The sequence below is a fragment of the Aquila chrysaetos genome, chromosome 11 (assembly GCF_900496995.4).
Source record: "Aquila chrysaetos chrysaetos chromosome 11, bAquChr1.4, whole genome shotgun sequence".
Lineage (NCBI taxonomy): Eukaryota > Metazoa > Chordata > Aves > Accipitriformes > Accipitridae > Aquila > Aquila chrysaetos.
Genome location: NC_044014.1, coordinates 25,108,249 through 25,136,071, shown reverse-complemented (window position 1 = coordinate 25,136,071; position 27,823 = coordinate 25,108,249). Strand labels below are relative to the sequence as shown.

Sequence of the window (27,823 nt, the reverse complement as noted above, 5' to 3'; positions counted from 1 at the left end):
TTCCTCCAAGACCAGCACAGCCAACGTCAGCACCGTAAGCACTGTGTGCTGCACAGCTGCGGTTAAGATGGACTGAGTTTGTTCATGGTTTGTGCTAATGCCAGAGGCAAGTTCAATAATTGCATCTAGCTGTACAGTATGTTTGAGTCCCCTTTACTTGGGAGTGTAACATAACTAGCTGCTTTGGTTTGGTTGCAGTTCTCACCTGCATGTTCTCATAAGAAAAGCTTTTTGTGTTCCAGGCCTGGTGATGTGGCGAGGGCAATTTCTTAAGAGCCCAGGCACTGCTACAGAAACATTCCTCTTTCACTGGTCTGCTAAATATTGCAGTGCTACAGAAAGTTGTGACAGCCTGAAGACTCACACCAGCAGAATAAACTTCTGTGCAGCTCTCAGTGCAGTCTCTGGGTCAGCAAACCCACAAAACTTTTCTTGTGTAAATTTGTTTTCAACAAGATAATGTATATTATGTAGTATATTGAGGACATTAAAAAAAATATTTCAGATCTTCAAAGCATTTTGTAAGCTTGAATTCATCAGTTCACTCTCCCTCCAAATTATCCCAAATCAGTTCTGTGTAAGTGGCTTTGAAGCATCCCTGGTTTAACATCGGGTAGGAACTTAGCTTACATCGAAGGCTAGGCTTAATTGATACAAATTAGTTTTAAGCTGTTTTGAGGATGTCACTTTTCCTATCACCAGTTAATCAGTACTTAAACCAATGTGATTGTTAATACAGCAACAGCATTTGAAATTAATGCTACCACTCTGCCTGAAAATTAGCTTGTTACCTTGTGGTGAACCACAAAGTGATAATCAAATCTATTTTTGCCCTTTGCTACTGGTTTGATTTATTGATTAGCTGACCTTCTAAACCTTCCCTGCCAGATTAAGTTAATACATTTCTGCTTGCTTGTTTGCATTTGAAACATCAGTTCTGATCATTTTCCTCTCTGCTGGAAGAGACTTGCAAGGTTATTAGGAGACTTAAATAGTGGTGACTTGTGAGTTGAACCTCTTCCTTCCCAGACCTCCTATCCTCCTTAATTCTTGGAGAGGTTATGACATGAATGCTGATTCTGCCTTGCACTTCTGGGAATGTAGAAATCCCTCCCTATTTCAGTGTAACAAATGCTTTGCAAAATAAGCATCTTTAAAATCCTTTCAGAGGTCTATTTGACTGTCTGTTTGGATTTTCCTAAATCTTGCCAAAGAGCTCCACTGACGAAAGAGAAGACATTGTAGTGTAAAAAGATCAAATAGAAAATCACATATAAAACCCAATAGTGCTAGGTCAATCTTTATAGCTCACAAAGCAGCAGAGTAGTGGAGGAGGAGCTGGGTTTGCTTTGAAGTTCTCCATTACAGTTAATAGGGATTTATATGAGTTAATATTTCATTATAATTTATATTTCTTTCACATTACAGTAGATTTTAGTCTGGAAACCTTTTGAAGACATGGCATTGAAAAATCTGAAATTCATGTGAGTGAAATAATGCATCTTAATGGCTTTAGGCTGGGCAAAATTAGACACATGTGAGGAAGATTAATGGAACCTCCCATCAGGATAATGCTTTGCTTGCCCCTGAACATCTGTCCCACAAAGCCACAGCTGTGAAAGCTTCTCCTGTTGTAAATTAGTACCTGCTCTCAGAGATACTGCTCGTCCTGGGAGAGTATTGTTTCACCAGGGGTAGAGAAGAGAAGAGTACAGAGCGAAGCTGAGTCAGTATGGCATCCATACCACCAACGACACGGTAGTGATCTTGTACAGCAAGACTTACTTACCCCAGTGGAGGGAACGAATTAGTCAGAAATTCTTTTCAAGGGCACTGGTAAATCACAGAAGTGTTTTTAATTGGTAGAGTTAGTGTTGCCTGGATTTCCTGCCTGTCTGTATTGCTCCTTTCTTTATATACAGTTTAACTTTGGCTCCAGGTCTGCTCAGGGAAAAAGATTCCATTCAACATAAGCAAAAGCAGTAGAATTAGTCCTGTAACTTCTTAAAACAGAAAACTCTGTCTGCTGTGATGCTCTAGGAGGAAAACAGACCTTCTCACCTGTCACTTACACTGCTATAGTTCAGGTCATGAGGTACTTCAATGTTTTCCATTATCAGTGGGAAAACTTGTATTTCAAGTATTGGTTTGGCAAGTTGGACTAAGGAACCAAAGCAAAAGAAAAATACCGCCTCACCCATGGCACTTTGTTCAGAAAATGCACATCTGTCAACAGGGTCTACACAACCCAGGAGACTGAAAGCACTGAATGTTAACTCCTGAGGGAGGGTCCCATTTTAAAAGATACTGAAGTACCTAAAGGTAAGCCATGTACCTGCTGAGCTGGCCAGAACACTTTGGCTCATGCAGAGGTGCCTGCATACCCTCCCGGGAGACCGCGGGAACTGTCAGTCCTGGACACCCAGCCTGACCAGGAGCCGATTACCTTCCGCCTCCTCTGAAACAAACAGGTGTGAAGGCCTTCCTGCCCCAGGCTTGCCCTATCACGGGGTCTTTCCTCAATCTGTTTTTAATTCCTTTATGCCTTTTCAACATTTTTTTAGTGTTCAGCTGAAGAATGCATCTGACAAAGCCCTACAGCAGAGTGCATATGGTTCAGGAATGAGCTCCTCCCATGGGAAAGGACTATTCCAGAAAGAAGAGTTAGACCTCCCCTGAAGAGGATCTGAAAACCAATTTTTTTCTTCTTTTGAGAGCAATTGTCATCTAGATCCAATTCCTGACCCACCTTACCCAGTGAGTCATGAGGTTTAGTGCCAGCTCAGTGAAGGCTGCGAGTGTGTGTCTGTGAGCAGAGCACCGTGAAAGGGACTGTCCCAGCCACAGCTGTGGCAGACGTAAATCTGCTGGAAGTAATCACAAAACCACAGTATCACCTTAAGGGAGCCATGTAAGATTCCAGTGGAAAGGTCCCTCAATTTTGTTTTCCAGTACAAGAACTGAGGGCATCAGATGAAGTCAGTAGAAGCCAGGTCTGAAACAAGAGGAGGGGGGTTAGGTGAGCTGTGCAACGCCTTGCCACAGGACGCTGCAGAGGGTAAAAGCCTCTAAACATTCAAGGGGTAACGGGAAAAGTTTATGGGACAGAAATCCATTCAGGGTTACCAAATACTTAGAAACTCCATCCAGATCTGGAAGCTCATGAGCTGCAGCCAGCTGGAAGCTGGGAGAGTGTTAGAAAGCGGTGTAATTCACGCTTTCGTGTTCCGATTTTCTGTAGCCATCCACTTACAGCCACAGTCAGGCGCAGGATAGTGGGCTCGTTGGCCTTTTGGTAAGGCCCAGGACAGCTGCTCTCAGGGTCTTTATTTTGAACTCACCCCTAAATGAGCTGTCCCCTCTTTCCTGGTAGCTTATTATTAGAACTGGGTCACATGAGGCATTTGGGACTGCGTCTCAGTTGCGTTGACCGACATTTCTTTCACAGGGAAAGCTCTATGCTGGCAGGCGCGGCAGTATAGCTTACGTGGGGAGGGGAGTAGCGTTTTCTTCGCATAAGATTCGCTTAACGCAGAATTTTCATTTTTGTGGCTGTTCCCCGTTCTGTCAGGGATGTAGCGCTGAGCTAATCCGGGGAGGCGTCAAGGCGTGTGCCATATTTAGAGACAGCCACCTGCTTGGGAACATCAAGCAGCAGCAAAGAGCACGCTTCAGCAAAAAACCTCCCCTGTGGATTCTGCAGCAGCAGCTTCCCGCCGGCTCTCCCTTGCCTAAATCTGCCTGTGGCCACCAAAGGGGTCAGCGCCTGAAGACGGTCGGTCAGGCCCCGTCAGCCCTGGAATGCTCTGAGCCTGGCACTCCCTCTGCCCAGGAACTGCCAGATATTTTGGACAGCTGCAAGGTGGAATTCAATCACGTGGGTGAAGGGTGGCCTAATCTCTACATAGGCGAGATGTAAGTGTTATTTGAGCCTGAGCTGTTCTGAAGGGCTGGGGAATACAGTACTTGTTAACATATGCTGTCCAACTGCTTTATTTAGTTAGCGTTGTTAAACTTCATTGCCTTAAAATAGACTTAAGATTAGCACAGAAGACAGCAAAAGGACTCTCCATTAAAGAAAGAACCTACAGAACAGAATAAAATTAATTAAAAAGATAATAAGACTCTCTTTATTGCTTTGCATTATTTCATAATTATTCAACAAATAGATTTTCTAAATGCTGCAAACATCTACCATATAAAGCACAAGACAGAGTCATGATCCTGAGTAGCCTTAAAATTGAACTATGATTGTTTTTTACCTTTTTCAGTTTCTTTTTAACTGGAAGGAAAATTTTCACATTAAAAAAAGTATTCTAATATTTGCTGTTTGTATGACAACCTGATTCGCAGATGAAATTTCTGACAAAAAAAATATGGATATTCTGAATGACAGCAGACTTCACTGTTTATTTCTCCAACTTGTGTGGATGGTTGTTTCACTCTGGAGCACAGAGAAAGCACACGGTCATCTGCACTCAACGTGCCTAGTGCCTGATGTTATGCTAAAACAAGTTCTTTCCACCACCAGCAGGTTGCAAACTTGTTGAAATATCTGGAAAGTACAATTACAATAATTCCTAAATAAGAGAAGCAGGAGGAACTACCGAACCTTTGGCTAATCACCCATTGATTACAGCTAAAAGCGGGCATTCTATTAGCTATGAAAAAACAAAGCCTAAATATAAGCTAGATGACTTTGGGGAAATAAAACCAGGTTTTGCAAATGCAGATTACAAATTGCAGCCTGCTTCCTAATCTCACTGTGTTTCCAATCAGGAGCATGACACCCTGCAGATGAGCCCTACGCACAGCGGGTTGCTGCCCACTGGTAGCCAGTGGTGGGCACCCAGAAACATGGTTGCGCGCGTCTGGCCCTGGGTGGGGAAAGGCAGAAGCCAGCACAACATGCAGTACTTCACTAAACTTCTGCCTTGGTGACGGGAGTGGGAAACTAACCTTTGCCCCTCCAGTTAAACCTCGTAACTATACTTGGAAATTAACTTTTTTACTTTATTAGAACCATTTGGGGAAATAAGGATTTGCAGAATTGAGCCCAACAGGTAGTAAAAGCAAAGATTTAAGATGCTATAAAAATCACTGAAATTGTATTGTCTTAACACCATCGTTCTTAATGCATTGTCTTAACGCAATTCTTCTAAGTGCTGTTTTAAGATCTGCTTTTAATGCCTCTGGGTATATATGCTCCAAATTATTCTTGAATGTTTATTTTGAATCACATTCTGTCTCTTGGGAAAAAAAAAAAAGAATGATGGGAAAAAAAAGTATAGATAACAACAGTGTGTACATGTAGTAAGGAAAAGATGAACTTTGAGAACATTCGGCTAAGGGGAATAAAAATGTAAACAGGTTTGTTTGCTAATGCAACAGCTGATCACTAATATTGAGCTTAAATACAAAGAGTTACAGACTGCAATCAGTGAAACTGGAAGTTTATCAAGTGCAGATAGAATTTTCTTTATTCTGCCAACGTCAATAAGACAAGTATGAACAATGTCTGAGAATAAGGTTTCATGGGATCTTCCTGAGGTGGAAATGAGGAATAGAGAGAGTATTTGCATTTAGGGCCCAACCCAATACTCAGTGAAGTCTATAAACAGAGGATGTTTCTGTTACTGAGCAAACCCATGCCAGCATCAAGGCTTATGCCAGAGCTAAAATAACCTGAAGCAGTACCATTAATTGTCACTGTTTGTTTCTGTGGAACCGGTTATGTGCAGTTTCTGAGGAGCTACTTGGAAATTAAAGATCAATCTAGAATTAATGCTGTATTTTATAAGAAATATTTCTCCTTATGACTTTATCAGAAATTTGATGGTCAGCCTCTTTAAACAACTTAAATATCTCTTGTAAAATAAAGTAGGCATGGCTGACTTCACATGATGTCTTTCATCCTGGAGGACTTTGAAGTGGTCAACAAACTGATTATTGAATATTTGTCTGGCTATCAGCCATTGCTGATACACAAGGCCAAGGCCAAGACCCTTTGGGTTGAAAGGTAAAATATTTTTTGAAGTGCTACATAATAAACAGCTGAGGGCACAAGATGTAAAATATTCTGCAGAAATCAAACTTCATGCTGATCTTAAGCAGGCAGGTTTATCAACTGGAGTTTAGCCAAATAGCAAGGCTAATACCACTCCAGCAAAGAAACATCGTACAATTACAGGTGGAGGCAAAATGGTTACGGGCTATGCTAAAACCTGAGTGTGCTCTTTCAATGTACATATTTCAAGTCCAATTATAGGAGGACCTGAGCTACCTCATGAAGTTATTTTTTGTAAGGTTTTTGGGCCAGTAATTCCCAATGCCTTTGTAGTCAACTGGAGCCTGTAACACACATTAAATTTACAGGAAGTTATAGGCAGGAAACTGCAGAAGTGAAATAACTTGGAATTCTGCATTTCCACATATATTTTGCGTATATTCAGAAATCACTACATTTTACCTTTCTTTTACTACCTTACTCTTTCTTACAGAACTTGTCTCAAAACGTGGTGGGCACTGGACTCTACAAGCAGGAACACATTACAAGGCAACAAAGTACCTTGAGTTGCTTTTTGTAGTGAGCTTTCGTACACGGTTCTCCACAGCTCCGTAGCCCATAACAAGGAAGATCTGAAGAGGGTTGGTGTCACCCATGCACTGAATGCAGCACATTTTGCATGGGGAAGGAAAGGAGACCAAACTTTCCATGGCCAAGAAATGCATTATTATGGAACACCTGCAGAGGACTTGATCGACTTTCACCTCGGCGCACCTTTCTGTACCGCCTCTGAGTGCGTTCACAAGGCCAAATGGTGAGTCCATCTCTTGGTGGTAAACCACTGCTCTTATGCAGCACTTCAATTAAGTGGTCACAAATTACTTTAGCAGCATTACCTAAACCTCACTCAACCACTTGGGTAAGCCTAATTGTCCAGTTACACACATTGTCTCCATTGGCAGGTGGGAGGACAGCAGGATCCTGAAAGATTAGGAGTAATCAACAAAACGATGTCCAAATCAGTGGCAAGGATCACATGTGGTCTACTGGTAATCATCAGAGTCTATCTTCTGTAGCAGGAGATTAGAAAAAAAAGCAATTATAAAAGGGAACGATGCAGTATTTTAGTGAGTGGGGAGAAGGTTTTGAGTTCTCAGTTGGATTTTTTAAGTTTTTCTGTATTGATTCATCAGAATACACAACACAAAATTTGTTACTTTCTGGTTTGAGAAACAGCCAAAAGCTGCAAAGAGCTGTTGTAGAGACATGCCAATTGGCCATTTACAAAGCCTAATGCCATGTGTTTTCCTCTCTTTCTGGACTCAGAGCTCTAGTAACAAAAAGTGGTTCTTGATTTATGAAAGGGATGAATGTAATACCCTGGAGGCTACTTTATCTCAGCTGCAGTAAATTGGATCTCTCAGATATGAGATGAGATGCAAGTGAGGCAGAAGTACGAACTTACGCAGTCTGTGACCATGGCACTATTCTGTGCAGCTTGGAACAGCGCTACTTGTATTCATTTCTGTTTTGAAGGGGAAATCTTTGTTCACTGTGTTCTTAGAAAAAGCAGATCTGCTTCTCTTGTGCTGGCTTACCTTATGATCTTCTGTCACTTTCCTCTAGGCAATGCTATCCAAAGAGTTATCTAGTAGTGAGCAATTTCATCAAGCTGCAGGATTTACATATTGAACTGAGATAAAGTATACACCTACGTAAACTCTAAATGCTTATGAAATAAAAAAAGATCAAAGTGACAGGGAGAAATGTCAGACAGACAATCTGAACATAAGATAAAGATGAAAGGAACATTACCTAAAGCTTTGGCATCAAACCTATCTTTCCTCTCTGTTTAGGGGGTAGGTGCCTGAATTTCATATGCTCCAGTCACTCCTCAATCATTGGGTTAAATGGAGGCAACAAATGTGCTAGATACTCCTCTAGGATACATTCCCAGTTTGTTGTCCATTCTGCTCATTAAAACTCATAAAACTCAGCTCCAGACCCTGTTTAAAGTTAAAGCTCTTAAGGATATCCCTGGACATAAAAAGACGCTAACCTGTTTTGCTGCATTGGGATCAGCACATGAAAGCGTGAAAAACATTGTAGTCCAACACGTACAAGAAGTCACCCAGATGGCGGATGGAATTTTTCCACCCTGGTGACAATAGATTCTCAGAGGCTCTTTTTGCACTAACATTGCTGTGTCTCTAGCACTAGTGAACACAGAAAGAGCCAAGTTCTTTAATTTTACAGGAATATTTCATAAAGGAACTAGTCTTTCAACCCTACTCTGCTTGCTCAGAAGACAGGTTTCTCCCAGTACCCTGTCTTCTGTCAATGTCTCGCAAAGGAAAGGGGACTGCAAAGGTGAAATACTAATCAGACTTTTGAAATGACTACCCAAAATGGTGAGCTAAGCTACACCACCCTGGGGTAGTTCTCCTCTTAGAGCAGGTCCTGGAAAACAAATTGTAGTTTTAGACCGAAGTCCTAGACATGCAGAGGTAAAATAGCTGGGGAAAGTTGCTGGTGGCAATTCCAGCATCTCAGCAGAACTACGTAGCCTTTGCCCAGAACTCATTTGCCTCCTGCATGCATTTCCATACAAGATAACACAGTGCTGCAACATTAGAACACCAACATTGGGGCCAAATTAATCCTTGGGGAGACTCCCACCAAAAACCAGTGGTGCAACCCAGGGCTGAATTTGCCCTCCTATTTCTGAAAAGAGAAGTCTGCCAAGGACAGTATGGCCTAAGAGGCACACAGAGCTGGCAGGCTCTCAAGTGTCAAAATAGAACCAGCATCGCCGGCTGTGTACATCCCATGCTTTGCAGGCGAGACACAGACAAGAAAAACAATCAAGTTGTCTGGTGGAAAAAGCAGCTTCCCAGGATCGCTCTAGCCACGGTGTAATTGTGATCAATCCGCATTGGCAAGTATCAGCTTTCCATGTGTTTTTCGCCTAACACCGGCTGCCTGCGGAGAGCAGCTCGGGCAGGCTGATGCATGCTTGTTATCGCCGGCGTAAATATCTCTGCCTTGTGTTATTGTGGCACAAAGCAGCTGGACCATTTGAAAATCATTTAAAAAGCACTATAAAATTAGGGCTCCAGTGCTCTTATTTTATGACTTTCATGAGCAGCCATTGCCTAGAGAGAAATTATCCTCTTTATTTTCAAGGCTAAAGGTTCTTTTAACATTCATCAAAATCAAAGTGCACCCTTGGTAACACATTGAGCTGTTACTTATCTAGTACAGACTCTTTACCTTCTGCATAATATCACATTTGAGATCTCAGTTCTTCATATACAACTCATTTCATTGTGTCTGCTGTTGTTTTCACCAAGTGAATTTGCATAGTTTCAGAAGAGGCTGGCTGATGCCCTGAAACATATTCTTTCCATAATTCCTAATTTTTTTTTAATTTCTAGAACAATAGCCTGGAGTGTTTTTGTTACTGATCCTTCTATAAAAATGGTCAATTACCTCTTCTGGCAATGGATTTGCACAGACCAATTAAGCACCGTAAGCGAAAGATTTTCAAGGGCATAAATAGTACTTAGGTGCATAACCTGATAGACTCCCCTTTCTGCCTTTGAAAAATCTCTCCCCCATATATATATAACAAAAAAGTCTTTGATAATTTTCTTTTTTTTCCATTCTTAGTTTCACAGACAGCTGCTTAACCAAACTCAGGAAAATGGTGAGCGAACCAAAGCAGCATGACAAAATGCAAACAGTACAAAGGAAAAGCCATTCTTTTTAGAAATAAAAAAGAAGCGCAGCTGTATCAACCTTACTTAAAGCTCAGATCTGAAGGGCTTAGGAAGAGACACTGCGTGAAATTCTCAGCCACAGAGGTTGTGAGTGGGGAATGGTGAGGCCCTGCACATCCGCTGTCATGCAGCTCAGGAAAACCAGTTTCCCTCTGTCTTGTTTAACCTGCCTTAGGTTTCTGTAAGGGACTGGTCACCTTATTATCCAGACATCAAATACAGACTGAAGAGAAACATTTAGAAAGTCACAACCTTAGCTCTGTTCTCATGGTTCCCTCTTTGGCCAGGATTTTGTCTTTATTTCCTCTGGGGGTAGCTGGCTGCATTCCTGTGCCAAAAGGTGGCATGCTTTCAGATCTCTGCAAGGGGGGCTGGTTGGTGCTAATAGATCCCACTGTGAAAGCATGTGTAGCTGCGTAGAGGAGCTGTAAAGTCAAGATGCAGCACCCTGCATGGAAGAGATGTAACTGGCCAGAAGGCAGGCTGCGTGTGTGCGAAGAGACCCTCGCCACCATGCCAGCACCTCTGCTAGCAGAGGGAGTTTAAATTTTTAACCATAGCAGTCTTGCCTGTTGTCACTCAGTTTGTGATTCATCAACAGGATGCTTCAGCTAAGAGAGGGACGAGGTGGAGTTATTTGGTAATCACAATTGTTTATGACCCTAGGAAGGCAGAAAACAGGACAGGCGTGATCAGCAGACCCTAGCACAGTCTGCTGTCACCACAGATGAAGAAAGTGGGACAGGCATTTTGTAAGTCCGGGTAAGAAAGCACCTCAGCTCTACAGCATGTTTTTCTGTTCCGATAGTCAGCAAGTCAGTAACCATCTTCCTGTGTCTGACGGTCCCAGAAATAGAGAAAAGGGCTGAGCTGACCTAGCTCTGGGCTCCTGCATTTCAGACCAGATTTGATCTTTTGGGTTAGGACCGACCTACCCAGTCTCAGCCCTTACTTGTGGCAATGGTCAAGAGTAAGCAGCAGGAGAAGAGCAGAGTTCAGTGTAGCCCTCTCAAGGCCTGATCCAGCACCACAACCGCAATTATGTCACCTGCGCAGGAGCTTCCTCCCTTCTGAGCTGACCTGCGTGTATGCTTGTTCCCTCTCAGGTATATACACCTTGCTCAATAGAACAGAAATAGAAAACTCAGGTATATACACCTCACCCAGTAGAATAGAAATAGAAAATCCCTTCTACCCAGAGCTTTCAAATTCCTGGACAGCCCTGAATTTGCCTTTGTTTTGGGGATAAACTACCTGTGCTGAACCGTTTCTCACTATTGTCTTCACTAAAAAAAGATGGCAAATTGATATTTGAAGTTAATGCTTCAGTGCTGAGAGGGGAGGATTTTCCTTTCAAGCGTGGAAGGGGAACAGATGTCTATAGAGTGTTGTTTCCCCCATACACGCGTACCTACTAAAACCTCAACGTGTAAAGGGTACGTGCTTGCTCACCTCCTGTCCAGAGCAGGATTAAGCATACCCTGGAGCTGCTTTGAAGATCAGTTGCTGGAAGCCTGGCAAAAGGACCCAGGTTGTAGGATGTCCTGGACGAGGCAGAAAGTCATTTTGTGCTCTGTTAAACCTATTCATTTTCAGGAAGGCTTAATCTACTTCTGAATAGCAGGTGGGACCCCGTAATTCAGAGGTGGGCAGCCAAAGGGCAAAAGAAAGCTCCTGGATACTGGCAGTGCTCTTGTGGTGTTGCCAGCAGCCGCAGAGCTTCCATCACTCACTTTCCTCACAAGATGAAGCTGATTGCGCTGCTAACCACAGAACCAAGCTGGGAAAAAGTCATTTTACCAAAGGAAGTGATATAAGAAACAGTACCTTAAAAAGCCAAGTAGGATCAGAATCCTGAGGGGAAAGGTGTGAGGGCACTGGGGTCTGTGTTAGCATCATCTCATGGGGCAAGGGTGTTCCTGCCCAGGTGACGGGCATCCGTATCATCAGGTGTTTTTCCTCATCGTCACAACAGCTGGAAGTTGCTTTAAACATTTTTCTTTTGCTTCTCCACTCTTGATCCCTCGTCATCCTCCTCCTTCCTGTCACTGTGAAATGAATCTCGATTCATAGTGACAAACGTATTCCCAGCCTGGGAGGCAGATGCTGGATGTTTGGTGCCCATGTTATACCATTTGATATTTAGTAAGGGATATCGTGGACACCTCATTCATAAGATGGGTGGAAAAGGTGCCAAGGCAGGTTAGACCTGAAGGTCTGGCTAGTCAATCATTCTCCATTAGCCCAGAGCAGAGCGTAGGGGAAGACAGCGCAAGAAACAGGACAACTTCAGAGCGATCCTTCCCCTGCGTTATCTTCCAGCGTTTGGCCTTCAATAGACAGGCCACTTCCTGAACCTCGCGATGCTTTTAACTCCTGCAGGCTGGACGGAAGGGCTGGTCCTCCTACGAAACTCCCCGATCGCCCCCCGCCCCCGCCAAGCACCTTGCCTCCCTCAGCTCCAGGGAGGTTAGCTCGGGCTGTGGGGAAAAAAAAGCAAAGGACGGGTGAAGGACAGGCGAGGCAGCCGCCGCGGGAGGAGGGCTCTGCGCCGGGCCCGCGGCCGCGGGCTTTCCCGTGCCCGTGAGGCTTCGTCCCCTCGTCGGACGAACGGCAAAGCCCGCCGATCAGCTCACCCGGTGCCCCGTTCCGACGCGCGCTAAAAAGCGGGCGGCGGCGGGCTCCGCCTCGCGCTTCCCGGCGGCGGCGGCCGGCGCGGTGCCGCGGGGACACCTGGCGGGCAGCGCCGCCGCCGCCGCCGCCGCCACCACCGGGACAGGGACAGGGACCCCGGCGCCACCGCGACCACCAGGGCCTGCGCAGCGCTGCCGTTCGGCAGTAACTCCGACCGGTTCATCGGCGCCCGTCAATTTTCACCGACGCCCAATAACCTTCGCAAGTTTTCTTCAGCTTGCTTTTAGCTCTTAGAAGGAGGCAAGGGAAGCGTTGCTCTGGATGGGGAGGAGCAGTAACGCCTTTGGTCAACCCAAAGCCTCCAGCCAGTCTGATTGCACTTTCCAAACCGATTTCCATTCTTGCAGAGGGTTTATTTCCTTCCAGAAAAGTATTTGAAGTGAAAGCAGCTGGGGAGGGAGCACGAACAGCATGGACTCCTCTACCCAAGCCCCCTTTCGAAGCCCCGCCAGCTCCTGAGAGAGGCTCAGACCTGGCAGTGGAAATGTCCCCTCTTGTGGGAACCATGCGGCTGAAGGGTCACTTTTCCCCTGGAGAACAGGCGGGAGAGATGCTGTCGGAGGCAACCACCACCGCTAGCCCGCTGCCCAGTCCAGCAACTCAATGCAACAGGTTGTCAGCGCTCAGGCGTGTTCTCCCACCCGACATCTGCCCCTCGCTCCTCCCTCTCTTCCTGAAAGCCAGAGGAGGGGATGTTTGCAGTAACGCTTGCGCTACCTTGGCTCTTTTCCTACTATGCCTGGAGGAACTGGGAAAGGGAAGAGAAACGTATTTGGAAAGAGAGAGAATAAACGACTAAAAGAATCGCCCTGCTTTTTACTTTGGGCGATTGCATTGTGTCCTGGACTGGTTTGCACAACAGATTTTGCCGGTGGAGCAAAACCAGGCCAAACTGCACTGTGCACAGGAAAAATGAGCGCTGTTACAGGCCTTTCTTACACAGAAAACCTGCATGGGAAAGGATACAGTGTAGATCATTTGATGTATATGCCCAGGTCAATACCAATTTAATTCATTGAGTACATTTCACATTTTCCTTCCATCCAACCAGTGCAGTTTCTCGTATATCCGTAACAGCTCCCTTTAAACGCCAGTCATGAGTATACTGTGTATTTTTAAATCATGCAAGATTGCTTTCTTCTGCCATCTTCTGGCAATATGAAAAATCACAGCGTTTCAGTAACGGCAGTATTGCTCTGCTGGTCTAAGGCAAGGGGTGTCAGTAAAGGCAGCGTATAATCAGATCAGTTGGCATAACTGGAAAAAAATATAGCCCTTCTTGCATATTTAAAAGCTGGCCTAATTCTTCCAGCTCTACGAGTTGATCTAGTAGCAGTGGTTCAGTGGTTATCCCAGAGCAAAATGGCTGTTTTGTAGACCTTGTGTTTCTTCAATGTCTGTAACAGCGAAGGAGGGTTACATAACATGTGAGGCTTTATCATTTTACAACAGGACTTCATCAAGTGTACCTAAATATTTTGAAGGGAGTCTTTTTTGCTAGTTTCACTCTCAGGTCTTCATAGCTCCTTGACAAAAGACGTCTTTGTTTCCTGTGAAACTACAGGAAGATCATGTCTGACAGGCATGTAAAGCTTTTCCTTCTACTACAACTATTTCTTTCTGATCTCTCAATGTAAACACCACAAATCATGCCAAAACACCTTGCATTATTGGCTTAATTCTAAAACAAAACATTTTCAGTATTTTGTTAAAAACGTATATGAGATTTACAGAAGAGTAAATTTTGGTTCCTGGGTTGTTTTTCCCTTTTCCTACAATCACACAGAGGTTCTTTGTAAATGACTACTTGTGATCCCCACTCTCCTGTCACAATAGCTTTTCCCACACAGTTATGTTAAAAATATGAAAATTATATATGATAATTAAAAAGAAAAAATCCAAAAGGAGAAAATGCCAATATTTTCCCTTAAAATAAACTCAAAATTCAGAGCCAGTAAGAAAAACTACTCACAAGATTCCAGCCTGCAAAGAGAACATAAATAAAAACTGTTCAAAGCTTTGTTCATTTTCACTAGCACCGGCAAAAACGACTGCTTGGGATGCCAAGGATGTTAATGCTATTTATAGCTCACGGGTGGCTCCCATTACCATTGTACCTGAGAAGCTCGCAGTATTAATGTATTCCTCCTCACAGCAACTTACTGAAGCAGAGGACAGCCTTCCCAGGGCTGTGCTGGAGGTGCTGAGGTTTGCTTTGGGAAAATGGACTGTTACATTTGCAGCCTGTTCCCAAACTGTCTATTACAAACCGCCTGCAGCAGGCACAACCTCCAGCAAGGCTGCACCCCTCCCTGCTGCCTGTGCTTGACTGTCCCTCTTGGGAGCCATGAGGCTGCTGCTTTGCTGGAGGCTCTTCCTCCCTCCATCACCTTACCAGCTTTGGCATCGATCTACAGACTGCCAAGCCTCAGCGGGAAACAGCATCAGAAAAACAACAACATAAAACCTGACAAGATAAAGGTGAAAAGACTCTCCAAAAACTTGCTGGCACGTAACAACCCTTGCTCCTGCCCTGCCTGACCAACTGCAAGACTCAGGTGGCATCAACATGGTATCTGGGGAGTGGGGCAGCACCACACTGCCGGCTCCTCGCAGAGACAGCGCTGCAGGGCCTGGCGTGGGAACTCCTTCCCACCAGCCAGCAAATGGCAGGACAAGCTCTCCCAGTGACCCTGGAACTGGACATTCCATAGAGCAGCAAGTGTGTCCCCCCTGCCCTTGGCCCCTCATCCATCACAGCCCAGGGAGGTGTCTGCACACACTGCTTTACCCATGCCCCCTGGCTAGGCAGCTCCCTGATTCACTCTGGTTTATCTGGTACCCCAATACCAGGGAGGAGCGGCAGGAAAACCATCCCCAGTTTTCTTTCTTCAAGTTCAAGATAAGAAATTGGGAGCAAATATTCATCAGACACAATCAAAAGTTTGCAAGAGAAAGTAAACCCCAGCTCTAGGTCTTAATGTCTCCTCTTAGTTGTTCTCATGCACCTCATCAGGTCAATCCCTTTGTGACATACAATCACCCTACTTAAAAAATGACTTAATCAAAAAACAAATCATGGTTTTAAAGTCAGCAATTAAAAAAAATCTAAAGAACAAACATCCCACTCTGCCCCAACAAAGCTGAGAGTATCCCTTGAAAGCTCTATGATGTGCCTGAAAAAACTTAAGTGCCAAAATAGATCTTCCACTTAGAGTTTTGAAGTCTTTTTGCTCTTGATTCCACTGCAGAGAGTATGAACAGCTTTGCCAACCTTAGAAAAAAGGTGCCTTTTTCGTATGTACCCTTTCAAGCAAGGCAAGGTAAGGAGAGCACTTCACTGCTTACATTAAAAGTGCAGGGAGAGACAGACAGCCCAAAGATACCCTTGCCAAACGACTGAGGAATATCAAAACCCCTTTACTTGTGCCTTCAAATATTCTGAAGTCTTGCAAGCTTGACAGCATTGTCAATTTTGTATTGACAGCAGCAGTCAGACAAAAATCATTTGAGGAGTAAACCAAGGAGAAGGAAAAAAAAAACCCTTTAATCCACAGTCACACAAATCCATACTGCTGCAGAAGGGCAAGTGCTTTGGAGCCCCTTTTAATAGCAATATACTAACATCCTTGTTTGTCTTTCCTGAAACTTGCAAGGCATTCCCCCCGCCCAAAGTCTGGTCTCTTCGACATAATTTTTATCAGAACTGCCCATAACTTACAGCCTGTGAGACCGATGAAATCTCGGCACAGTGCTGGCTGTGACAGCACTCACTGAACTGTTATCAATATCAAGGTCACTTTGGTTTTTTCGCTCTCGCTGGAGCTCCTCTGCCCTCAGGGCACGGGCTGCCCAAGGAAGCTTTCTGTCTAAGCTCCTCACAAGCCACAGCCTCTCTGCTCCATTACTGACGTTATATAAGATTAGAGTGAAGTTTCTACTATTAGAAGCAGTTAGCTGCACAGTGATTGTGTGCTCTCCTGATTATAGCATAGAGCACAGTTATGGCTGCTGGCAGCAGGACTTAAAACTACAGCTATTTTAATTCAGGGAGAAGCATGAGTGTAGTTGAGATGTGTCAAGAAAAACAGCAGTTTTGGGGGGTTTTAATTCCTAGCTGTAGTACCCTCTATGGGAGTACCCCAGAAGAGAAGTAAAGGGGAAAGCATCACCCTAAGCTTGACAGATACCCACAGTCGAGTCGGAAATGATGGTAGGAGCCTGTGGAGGGCAGCGCTGTCTTGCTGGGGATGGTGCGTTGAATAGCTCAGAGATGCCAGCTGCTAAGGTAATACTTTTTTTTCTCTCCTTTGAATCTGAAAGCTGAAGATGTAAAAGCTGTCGTCCTGCCACAGCCATGGCCTGTCACTGCAAGCAGGACTTCCCATTTTTCCACCCGCCGCCCCCATTTTCCAAGTACCCTTTCTTGCAGCGTTAGCCCCGTGCGTGGGCCGGTGCCTCTCCGTAGGCTGTGTGGCTCTTAAATGGGGCGGGTGGAGGAGGCAGGATGGGGCTGGGGGGCTGGAGGTTCTCCCCTCTTGGAAAGATAGGGTCTTAGGAAAATATGTGCAGATCCGTTACATTGCAATGGAAACGCTCTCCAGGAGCACTTCCATGAGCTAGCAATAACATCCGCTCCCCAAAAACCAGCAGGGCACAGGTGAAGCTCCTCTTATGAGCCTGAATCCTGCTGGCAGCGCCATGAGCCTGGCTTGGCAAGCTCTGCCCCTCCTGGGGGCTTGCCTTGTCCAAGGACAACGGTGGCTGTGTGACCTGGGATGGGGCTGCTGGAAGGAGCTGCGTGAGAGCGAGCGGTGGGAGGCCTCGCTGGGGCTCCCCACCTCACTCAGGAGCCCATCTGAGCCGAGACACTCGGGCTTAACCTCCACCTGCGCTACCTCGCAGCTCTGCCCATGCCTGGCCACGCACCCGGCCACGCACCCCCTTGACTTCCCACTTCGCCTGGGACCTGCCTCGCCGCCGAGGGCTCTCCCGGCTATCCGAACCCCTGGCCGAGGCTGGTTACCCTCACCTGCCCTGCCCTCCGACTGCTCCCACTCCTGAAACAGCCTCACGCGTCCCCGCCGTCCCCAGGCACACGCAGGTCCCGTGGGGCAGCGGCAGGCTGTCTCTGCCCTGCAGCAGACCCTCCAGCCCCACGGGCAGCCCTGCGCGGGGACGGGAGGGTTCACAGCGGAAGGAGCCTTTTGCTTCTCGCAAGGAGAAGTTGGTACCTTCCAGCTCAGTTTGGAGGAGTCGGAGGGCCCCATCATAAATGTACAAGGCCGGACATGAACAGAGGTGTCAGGAGGGAGATCGAGCAGTGAAGAGGTGTGAAGACGCAGATTTTCTCCCACCCAGTAAAACAGGGCTGCCAGCGTAGGGCGAGGGGCATCTGCGAGCTGAGCTGAGCTGAGGGGGTAGCCGTGGAGGAGGCTTGCAGGGCTGCTCCCACTCCTTCCCGCCGCTGTGGTTAAAGAGAGGGCTGTGTTTTCCAGAGACCGCGATCTGGCATCTTTCCCGGGCAGTAAATTCTCTTAAAAACTGAACCAAACAGAGCTTTAATTGTACATTCTGCTTTTCTCTTCACTCCGGAATAATGGTAATGGCATTAATACAGTGCTGCATTGAACACGTACCCCCGCTGAAGCCGAGGGACCGATTCTGCTTTCCATTATTCAGGGGCACTGCCTCTGGTGAGGCAGATCGGGGTTTAAACAGCGAGCAGGAGCAATGAACTTCTACTGTTCCCCGCTGTTTGAGTGTGGGCAAAATAAAAGGCCATAATATATGATGCAGTCAGCCAAGAAAGCAATATTGCTCTGCCATGTGCACGGTCTACACCGAGACGAGTCCAGGATCTCATTTCTAAATTCCCATAGGTGCCTCATTTAAACCATCAGCCATAACCTGCTTCTCATTTTCAATACCACTTGGTATTAGAGCTGCAGTGAACTGCTGGTGAGAGATTCTAATTCCTGCAAACAAGCCCCTGTAGGCTTGCAAGGAAAACAGAGAGTTCCCCTCTTGGTTGCCTGCTAGGTTCCCATCTGGCTGTTTTAACTTTGCTATTGCTTTTAAATGTGCCTGTTTCTGCGCACAAGGCTTTCAGCTCTACCTCAAGAGACTCCTGGGTTCTCTTAGCATCGGATTCTGACCAAAATGTAGAGACACAGATTGGGTCTTCTTAGCAAAAAGGAAGATCAGATTTCACGTTACAGTATCTGAAAGATTAATTCCACTTACACGATCATTTCCCTGTGAACCACACTTCTTTCCATCTGGATTTTTCCATCAGGAGGACAAAGAGCCATAGTATTAAGCACTACCTGAGAGAAAAGAGCAAGGATTGTAAAAGATGAGTGCAGAGATGCTTGCTGAGAGAAAAGAGAAGAAAAAACGAGTAGACAGCAATTTCAAATGCATTGAGAGGCTTTTTTTTTTTTTCCCCCCACGGGAATTATATTCTGATCTCATGCTTTGGTATTTTGAACCATTTAGTTTGTCAGGTTTTGATTCAGGGAATTTAGGATATTTGGCTGCAGGAGTTTTCTGTATCATGTTATTGTTAGCTAATGTTTCTGTTATTGTAGTAACCACAGGTCCAGCCAAAACCAGTGCCCTGCTGTGCCCAAGGCTATCAATAATCTCACATAGGACCTTGTTATTGAAAGACACCTGTCCCCATCCGGGCTATCATCATAACCACAAGCAGACCTCTGCCAGCTAGGAAGGTGCTAGCAAAAGGGATAGAGGAAAGATGACTTGGGGCCCAACTAATGCCCTGCCACAGACTCCTCTCGGGGCTTCAGACAGTTGTTTAATCTCTCTACAGCTCAGTTTGGCCTTTAGGAGACAAGGTAAACAACCATGGCAAAATGGCAAGAGGCTTTCCCCCTGTTACAGCAGTGAAAATTAGGGCTAGGCAAATATGTGGCTGCTCAGTTAGTTTGTGTTCTTTTTTAGTTAAACAAAACATGTTTTTCTCAACCAGGAACAAGCCACTTCATCTTGTTTTAATATTTTAAAAGATTTTATGCAATGCTAAAGTAAAATTCCAAAACAAAAGTAACTTTGAAAAGAAAAATGGAAATGGTGATTTTTTTGGAAGTAAGAAAATGAACTATTTCAAACTTACAGTATTGGAGTGTTTGCGTTTTTTCCAGAGCTTTGCTGAGTTTTCTTTGCCTGGAATCTGCAAACGCAACACAAATCTGTTAAACACTTCAGTCAATTCAAGTCAGTGGGGGTTGTGCGTTTTTTTTCTTTTCTTTGCCAGAAAAACCTTCAGTAGAAAACGGCAATTGTTTCCAGCGTAGAAAGAGAAAAAGGAAAAAAGCCTTGCAGACTGTAGCACTCGAGTGGCTGGACAATATCAAAGAGGTACAAAGCTCAGCGAGGTGGTTGTAGCCGAGGTCCTGGAATGACCGAGTCCCTCGGGAGCGGCGCCCGGCCGCGCGCACGCAGCGCGGGGAGTCACCCGCAGCCCCGCCTGGGCGCTCCCCGCAGCCCGGCCTTGCCGAGCCCCACAGCCGCCTGCAGCCCGGCCATGCCGAGCCCCACAGCCGCCTGCAGCCCGGCCATGCCGAGCCCCACCAGCCGCCTGCAGCCCGGCCATGCCGAGCCCCACAGCCGCCTGCAGCCCGTGCCCCCAGGGTGGCTCTGGTGCCTGCCCCAGCCTCCGCGACTCGGGCTCCACAGCTCAGACACGGAGCCAGGCAGGCCCTGGCCGTCTGGGGTGCAGCCCGGCGCTCTGGCTGTTTGGGAGCTGATGGGTAAGGACAAAACGGTTTTAAAGCTTGTGCTACCTTGTATTCTTCCCGGGAAGCAAGGAGGTTAATACATGTGGATTGCCTTTAAAAACCTCTATCCAGTCTCAAATGTCGCTATAGGTAGAAGGCTTTTTTGTTGTTGTTGTTGCTGTTGTTTTGGTTTTAACCGGGGTGGGGGGGGGGGGGTTGGGGAACAAAGACAGAAAGAAAGAATCTAATGAGATGGTCTTTAGGTACTTCCAGGCTACGGTTTCAAAGAAAAGTAATCCTATCCAACCTGCGTGGTCTAGATCTCTGCAGAAAACGTTAGTGACCTTCTAAGACAGAAACTTTTTTTTCCCAGTTACAGGGCTCCTGCCCTCCTGCAGTCACTGGCTGTTTCCAACTGCAGCAGCTTCTGGGAGCCACCCAGAGGGAGAAGCTTAGAGAAATGTAATCAGTGGCAGCACTTTCGCTAGCTTTGCAGTATCTTAAAGTAGAAGGGGTGGGGGGAAAACCCTCAGCAAAGTCCCTGGCCTTCAATTAAAAAATTCATATTACTTTCCTCATTAGTCCAATCATCTGGTATAGCTATTTCCAAGCTTACCCTGAAGGCCCTGCAGAGCAATTCAATTTCAAGGCCAGTGCAGCGCAGGACGGAGCAGTGTGCTTGGGAGGAGCTACGCTTCGTGTTGACATGAGGAGCTCACTTGTCTGGCATTAGTCATGAGAAGCAAATGATGTTGACGCACTTTTTGGAAAGAGGACTGCTGTATGAAAGGGATCTCTGTTGCAAAGCAGCTCCCTGGCTGCAAAGGCTGGAGTCGCCTGCTAAGTTTCACCGGCACCAAAACGACTCAATTCTTGGAGAACCTCCTCAAAGTCAGGTCCTGAACAAGAGGCCTCACAATGTAATTCTCTCTGCTAATCATCTCCATTACTGTAACTAGCTGACAGGCTACAACAGAAGTTTAAAGTAGTGGGAGCTAGGAGAACTGGAAGTAGTATCCATCTGCTTACCTCCACAACTTCAGCCTTTAAACATCTGCAGCAATTGAGAGTCAGCCACACTCCTTGAAAACGAGCCTGTGGTCTTACGAATCTCCTGATGTAGAAGCTGTAGTATCTTTTTCTTGATTTCCTTTTACTGCTTCAGCTTAACGTTCTGTGTCGGTGAAAGTACAAACAGGTCATCACGACAATGCTGGCAGTAGCTCCTGAGCACAGTGCATGACTTTCGCCAGGCAGTAAAACTTGCAGGGCAATGCACAATATCTTTTTCTGTGCTATTCTTCATGCTAATCTGTGCTGGGATTGCACAACATACTCGTTTACCAAAGCTCTTGGTGTTATCCGCCCTGAAAAATTCGTAGGCTTTTATCTCTATATTCCTCTCTACTTCCCTGCAGTTCTTTTCCTTCGTCAATAAAAGTAAAACCAGTCAGCTTTTTTTCCATCTCTCCCATCATTTTTGATGTGCTTTTCATATTTTTCTTATTAAGTAGTTACCCTAGGAAGGCTTCCTTTTTATTGGAACATACAAAAAGCTGGAACTGCTCTTAACATTTGCGGGGAGGAGGGGGGAGAAGGGGACAGGGGAAGCAAATTTAGGCTGAGGTCACAGAAATGTATGTGGTGTGTTCAGTAATATGCCTTGCATCATCTCTACTTCTTTTTCCATAAGCAATGAGATATTCTCCCTTGCTTTCTGCTTAATTCCCCAAATCAGCCTACGCTGTTAAAAATAACATACCTGGATGTTTGAACAAAGTTGTTGTTGTTGCTTTAGAAGCTACATCCATCTGGCTGCTGTTGCTGTGGGGCAGGGACAGACAAGATGACTTCCAAAGGTCTCACCTGCACTCGTTTTCTAGAATTGCTGAGAAAATAAACCCAAATTCTAGATTTAGGCAGTCAGGCATTAGAGTGAAAGCTGATGCCACATCAGAATAAACACTGGCCACCCCACTTTGGGAAGAGTTCTAGTGTGGGTCCTACATTGATTATGGCTTTAATAGCAACAAGCAACAAAACAAAGCTCATCAATGTTCTCTGGGGGCGAGAACAACAATTCAGATAATGAGGTCCTGACGGGAGGAATGCTCCTAAAGTCTCAGAGAGGGGACTGCTTGGATATCTTTGAACTCTTGCTCTCAGCTGACCTCTACTTCAGGCTGGACCAGCTGGCCTGAGCTTCCTGGGTCTAAACCAGCAAACAACATTGCAAAAGGGATGCCTGTATTCCACTGCATGATCTGTGAGGGAGCAAAACAGTCCTAAATGGGATTCTCAACAGGGCAACAAAGCCAGAACTTTCAGCTCTGTAATTATTTCCCAAAATTCAGATGCCTTGTTTTCTCACATCCCAGGTAAGTACCCTACCTCTCAGACAAGAGAAACAGCCTCTCTCTGGAGGCAAATAGCTATCACATTATTTATACAAAGTGGAACAGCTCCCAGAGGAGAGACTGAGACAGACAGATGCAAGTATACCAGTGTAGCTGAGTGTTCAGGGGTATTTGCCTGAGAGATGGAAAAAACTAGTTCAAATTCTCTCAATTTCTATTTCTATACATACAGACATATATGTAGATATGTACATATAGAATCATAGAATCATTTAGGTTGGAAAAGACCTTCAAGATCATCGAGTCCAACCATCAGCCATGCCCACTAAACCATGTCCTGAAGTACCTCGTCCACTTGCTTTTTGAATACCTCCAGGAATGGTGACTCAACCACTTCCCTGGGCAGCCTATTCCAATGTTTGACAACCCTCTCAGTAAAAAAATTTTTCCTAATATCCAACCTAAACCTCCCTTGCCGCAACTTGAGGTCATTTCCTCTTGTCCTATCTCCAGCCACCTGACAGAAGAGACCAGCACCCACCTCACTACAACCCCCTTTCAGGTAGTTGTAGAGGGCGATAAGGTCTCCCCTCAGCCTCCTCTTTTCTAGACTAAACAGCCCCAGCTCCCTTCAGCCGCTCCTCATAAGACTTGTGCTCATACGCATGTGAAAATCCATTCATAAGTATACATGTATGCCTATGTATGTGTATACATGTTTTAAATACCGCCCTATAAATGAAAGAAAATTGTACGTACATACATTTTATATATGTATACACATCTACTATATGAATATATGTCTTACATACACATCCTAAGATTTCCACCTTGGCCCTAGAAGCTTTGTAAATATAAGTCAGTCCAATGATTCATTCTTTCAAAAACTTCCCATTTTAACTAACCGGAACCAAGTGCGCACAAACACTTTGGTAACTTTCCGACATAAAGTACTGGAGCTTTCCTGCATACACTCATCAGTGCTATAGTAACAGTAATCATACCTGCACCTATGAGGTTCAGCCAGTGCTGCATTCGGGTGGCACAGGATGTTCTTTTTCAACAGCGTTACTTGACAAGAAATTAAATCATATCATCTTATGCTGCTGCTTTCTCAGGGGATGAATTACATGCCTGTAGAGTCCGACCACAGAGTCAGTCCTGCTCTCTGGATGCTTTTAGCAACACCTGCAGGCCCTGCTGCACACACTAGTTATAATAATGTAATGCTATTTGGAGGGTAATGAACAGGACTAGTTTCTAGGGAATATTATTTCCGTATGAAAATTTCCTCTTAATTCATTTCAGAAAAGCTGTCTCTGATATAGCCCAAGTGCGTGCAAGAGAGGAGCAAGATGCCTCACACCAGAGACTCTTCATCTGCGACTAGCAGTGCAGGGAGCAGAGCTTCCTATGAAACACCAGCACTATCAGACCTCCAGCGGCTCTTTTGGTTCAGAGGAGGGTCTGATAATCATGTGGACCAAGTCTGGCCAAATATTTACCTGGGAGATGCGTAAGAACATAATGTCCTATCATTAAGCTGTTATCGGTCCTTGGGAGGAGGAGGAAGGGGTGTCGTACACTGGGGACCAGCTTTTGGGTCTGCAGGAATGTTTTTGCAACACAGGCTTCCAAAACTGATAACATAAGGAGTTTGGATGTCATGAAAAACATGGCATACAAAATGGTGTATTCATAGTGTGTCTGAGTTGGGTTTTCTATATTCTGTGAACCACAGCGGATTTGGCAGGGTAAGAATTATTTGTATGCTAGACTAAAGTCCTTAAAGAACCCATCCCAAATTGGTGTCAACTTTGAGATGCATTATCTGCCCTGGAAACTGTGCTCAAAGGCAGCAGACAAGAGCACAGTAGCCCTCAAATAGGGCTCTGCTTTCAGTTTCTTGGCACTGCAGAAGACACTCGAGGATACTGACGGAGGGGAGAACACCTGCAGCTGTGAAGACATGCTGCCAGTGGCCTCACTCAAACAGGAGTAGCAGGATCAAGAGCCAGATGGAGGAGGACCCAAATGAATTATACAATAGGGATTTTGCCAGTCCAAATCCAGACTTTCTTCCAAAGATGGTAAAACTGAAAATATCAGACAGGAATTTTCACGCACATACCTTATTCTTGTGACCGCTTCTATTTATTGCCATTTCCTTCTATTTGGATTACTGCAGATTACATAGATCATCAGCTCGTTTTTCCCAGCTCCTACTCCTCCTCCTGAATACATCGGTTAAGTATGACAGTTTTGTGGAGTAGCTTCAGTCCCAGCTTATAGTAGGAAGTGGGGAGAACCTGGCTGGTGAGCACGATGCAGCCGCTTCGTGTCCAAACACCCAGGAACGAGGGGTGCTGCTGCATCTGTGTGGGTTCTCACCCTTGCGACCCAGGCACGCTATGAATGAGAAATTAGCTCTAGAACTTGCTAAACAACTATTTAAAGGAAAATCTTGACCACTTTATACAGTAAGCCATGTTTCCAGGGATTAACTGCTGGGAGGCATTTGCTTAACTAACAGTATCCCACCGGCAAGTCTGTGCTCTTGCTGCTCTCTGCAACACCATGTCACATTTTTCATGTGCAAAGCACTATGGGCTTCTCCAAATTTGCTAATCTGTAAGCAAGCTGCAGTTCCTGCATCCTTCCCTAGCGGGAGCAGGCACTAACTTTAAACCATGCTATTTTAGCAGAACGTTAGGAGTGTTGCCAATGAGCGCTTCACGTCTTTCAACAGGTGGGCTGCTAGGAGCAAAACGACTCTTCGAAGCCTCAACATTACTCACATCCTTAATGCAGCAGATGGGCCATATAGCATCAACACAGGAGCCAAATATTACGAAGATCTGCAAATAGAGTACTACGGAGTAGAAGCATTTGATGATCCTTCCTTTGATTTAAGTATCTTCTTCTACAATGCTGCCAATTTCATAGGCAAAGCCTTAAACACTTCAGGAGGTAAGCAGGAGGCAAAGAGAAGCTTTGGGAGGAAGTTTCAACAGGAGCCAAATTGCAGTAACAGGCAGCCAGCAAGGCTCAGATTCAGCACGCGGTTCGAGAAGGCGCACGCAGAACCGCCGCGCGGAGGATGGGAGAAGGGCACCTATGCCACGCGCTGCCGGGATGGCGGCAGTGACCAGGTGCCCGGGGGCTGGGGAGGGCTGGCTGCCCCGAGCCCAGCGTGGTGGGACGAAGGGCCAACTCCAGGAGCAGAGAGAGAGGGAAGGGCAGAGGTTACGGCACCGCGGGTGCTCCCCCACGGGTCCATCCCGGGGGACGTGGCAGCATCCGCGTGCATCCACACGCACCTCGCACCCCGGCACGGGCTCCAGCCCAGCGATCCTGCCCCGCGTACCCCAGCCCTGCTCCCGCTCCCGATGCACTCAGCTGGGAGCAGCGGCACTTCAGCGCTGGCTTAAATGCTTCACATGCTTAAGTGCTTCACAGAATTGGAGCTTTATTCAGACTGTCTATTAAGCTAGAGAAGCAGCAGAAGTTAATGAACTAAGTCAAAAACTACGAGCCTGACCCGCAGCCTGCTGAATTTTTGTCAGCAGAGTTTGGATTATGGCCTAGTTATCATAATTTCCATTTGTTCCAGAGTTTGCTCAGACTCTGACTGGCTGTGAGATCTGCTGCTTTCACTGGAGTGCTTTATTAAATCCCCAGTTATAGCTCACACTGGGCTGCTGAGATACAGTAAATTATGAGTCCATTTTTACAGGCAGACTCTCCAACAGAGTTCATGGGACTTGTCAGTGATCACAGTCAGGGCTGGGCCAAAGTCTTCTGCCAAAACTGGTTTTTTTTTTTTTTCCACAGAAAACTATACTAACAAGTTTAGTCACAGAAAGCTTCTCATTCCACAGAAAATTTCAACTATTTTAATCTGAGGCCTAGGTTAGATGGATGAGGTCAGTATGAAATACTACCTTGCCTCAGTTGTATGGCATGATCTTATGCTAACAGCCCCTGAAAACTTGAGTACCCACTAATTGTCACCATTGTTTTCCCAACTCATTTCTAGTAGTTTTTGTCCTCCCTGCTTCTTTCTCACTTTAGAAATGCTAAAGCCCACTCACCTTGCTGTGCCTCTTTTTTTCTGCAGGTAAGGTCTTTGTTCATTGTGCCATGGGGGTGAGCCGCTCTGCATCTTTAGTGCTTGCCTTTTTAATGATCCATGAAAACATGACACTCGTGGATGCTCTGAAAACAGTGAGTGCTCACAGAGACATCTGCCCAAATTCAGGGTTCCTCAGCCAGCTCCGGGACTTGGACATTAAACTAAATGAAGAAAGGAAAGGAACCGGAGCATCTGCTACCAAAGAGCTCTAAGAGAGTATTACTGAAGGAGAGAGGACAAAATGTTATTTGAGTTTCCTGTATTTCTTTTAAATGAATTGTATTTGTAAACTAAGGATACAAGTTTATGGTACGCCAGAAAGCATGTTATTGCTAAAAGTAGATTTTACTTGATCTTTCCATTTTGCAAAGCCTTCCTAGATTATAGTTACGATTGGTTGTATACTGCATCCTCCACTCTCCACCTTAAAACATTGCTCTTTGCTGGTGAAAAAAAAAAAAAAAAAAAGATATCAGGTTCCATTTCAGAAATAGCTGTGTTTCAGCAACTAGTGAAGCTCATATCACTTTATGAAGTGTTAGGCTATTTGAGGTGAAAGATGCCATATTATTTATGCTACAATAACGCTTAGAAGTCTTCTTATGAACCAGCCCCCCCACCCCTTTGCTCCCCGTGTCTAAAATGGTTTGTATTTTGAGACTCGAATCTGGCACTGGTTAGTTCTTGCTTTTACAATTGGTGGAGCCCCTGAGTTGGGGGTAAAAGGCTGTTCAAAGGCAGAGCAGCGCGGACACAACATAAGCCTCTCTTCAAGAAATTATTGCAGGTCTCTCTATAGTGTTTTCCCTTTGACTGTTCATCAGATTATTAACTTTTTTTCTTCCATAAAAATACCTTTGTTTGAGAGGGCATTCAAATATTGTTCATCTTCCCTAGTAAAATTCACCCAGGAGATGCTGTGGAAAATGCTTCTGAAGAGGAAGGTGGGTTCCCAGCTGAGACCCCAAACAGCTGCATGGGCAGTGGGAGCGGGTGCAGGAAAGCATCTGACAACAAAGTTCAATGTATCCCAAATTTGTCTGACAGTTCAACATTATAAAACTTGGGATTTTCTTTCTCAAAAATAAAGGTCATTAACATTGCAA

The 27,823-nt window shown here is 45.5% G+C and overlaps 1 protein-coding gene and 1 long non-coding RNA gene across 5 annotated transcripts; one reads left to right on the top strand and one right to left on the bottom strand.

Annotated features, from left to right (window-relative positions):
- Nucleotides 1–43: 43 nt before the first annotated feature.
- Nucleotides 44–27,823, top strand: LOC115348445 (dual specificity protein phosphatase 13-like). Of its 4 annotated transcripts, none has more exons than XM_030031160.2 (4): nucleotides 44–3,915; nucleotides 6,501–6,821; nucleotides 25,332–25,552; nucleotides 26,703–27,823. In XM_030031160.2, the coding sequence occupies exons 2-4, from the start codon at nucleotides 6,727–6,729 to the stop codon at nucleotides 26,927–26,929; spliced, it is 543 nt and encodes a 180-aa protein (XP_029887020.1). In that variant the 5' UTR covers nucleotides 44–3,915; nucleotides 6,501–6,726; the 3' UTR covers nucleotides 26,930–27,823. The 4 variants fall into 4 exon arrangements, with proteins under 4 accessions (XP_029887020.1, XP_029887018.1, XP_029887017.1 ...); XM_030031158.2 differs by lacking the exon at nucleotides 44–3,915 and adding an exon at nucleotides 23,891–24,098 and having other exon boundaries at nucleotides 6,736–6,821; XM_030031157.2 differs by lacking the exons at nucleotides 44–3,915; nucleotides 6,501–6,821 and adding exons at nucleotides 8,798–8,945; nucleotides 23,891–24,098.
- Nucleotides 18,583–22,109, bottom strand: LOC115348447. The gene is made up of 3 exons (XR_003925822.1): nucleotides 21,988–22,109; nucleotides 21,255–21,399; nucleotides 18,583–18,812 (listed from the first exon to the last, which is right to left on the bottom strand). It is a non-coding gene; the product is annotated as an uncharacterized LOC115348447 (long non-coding RNA).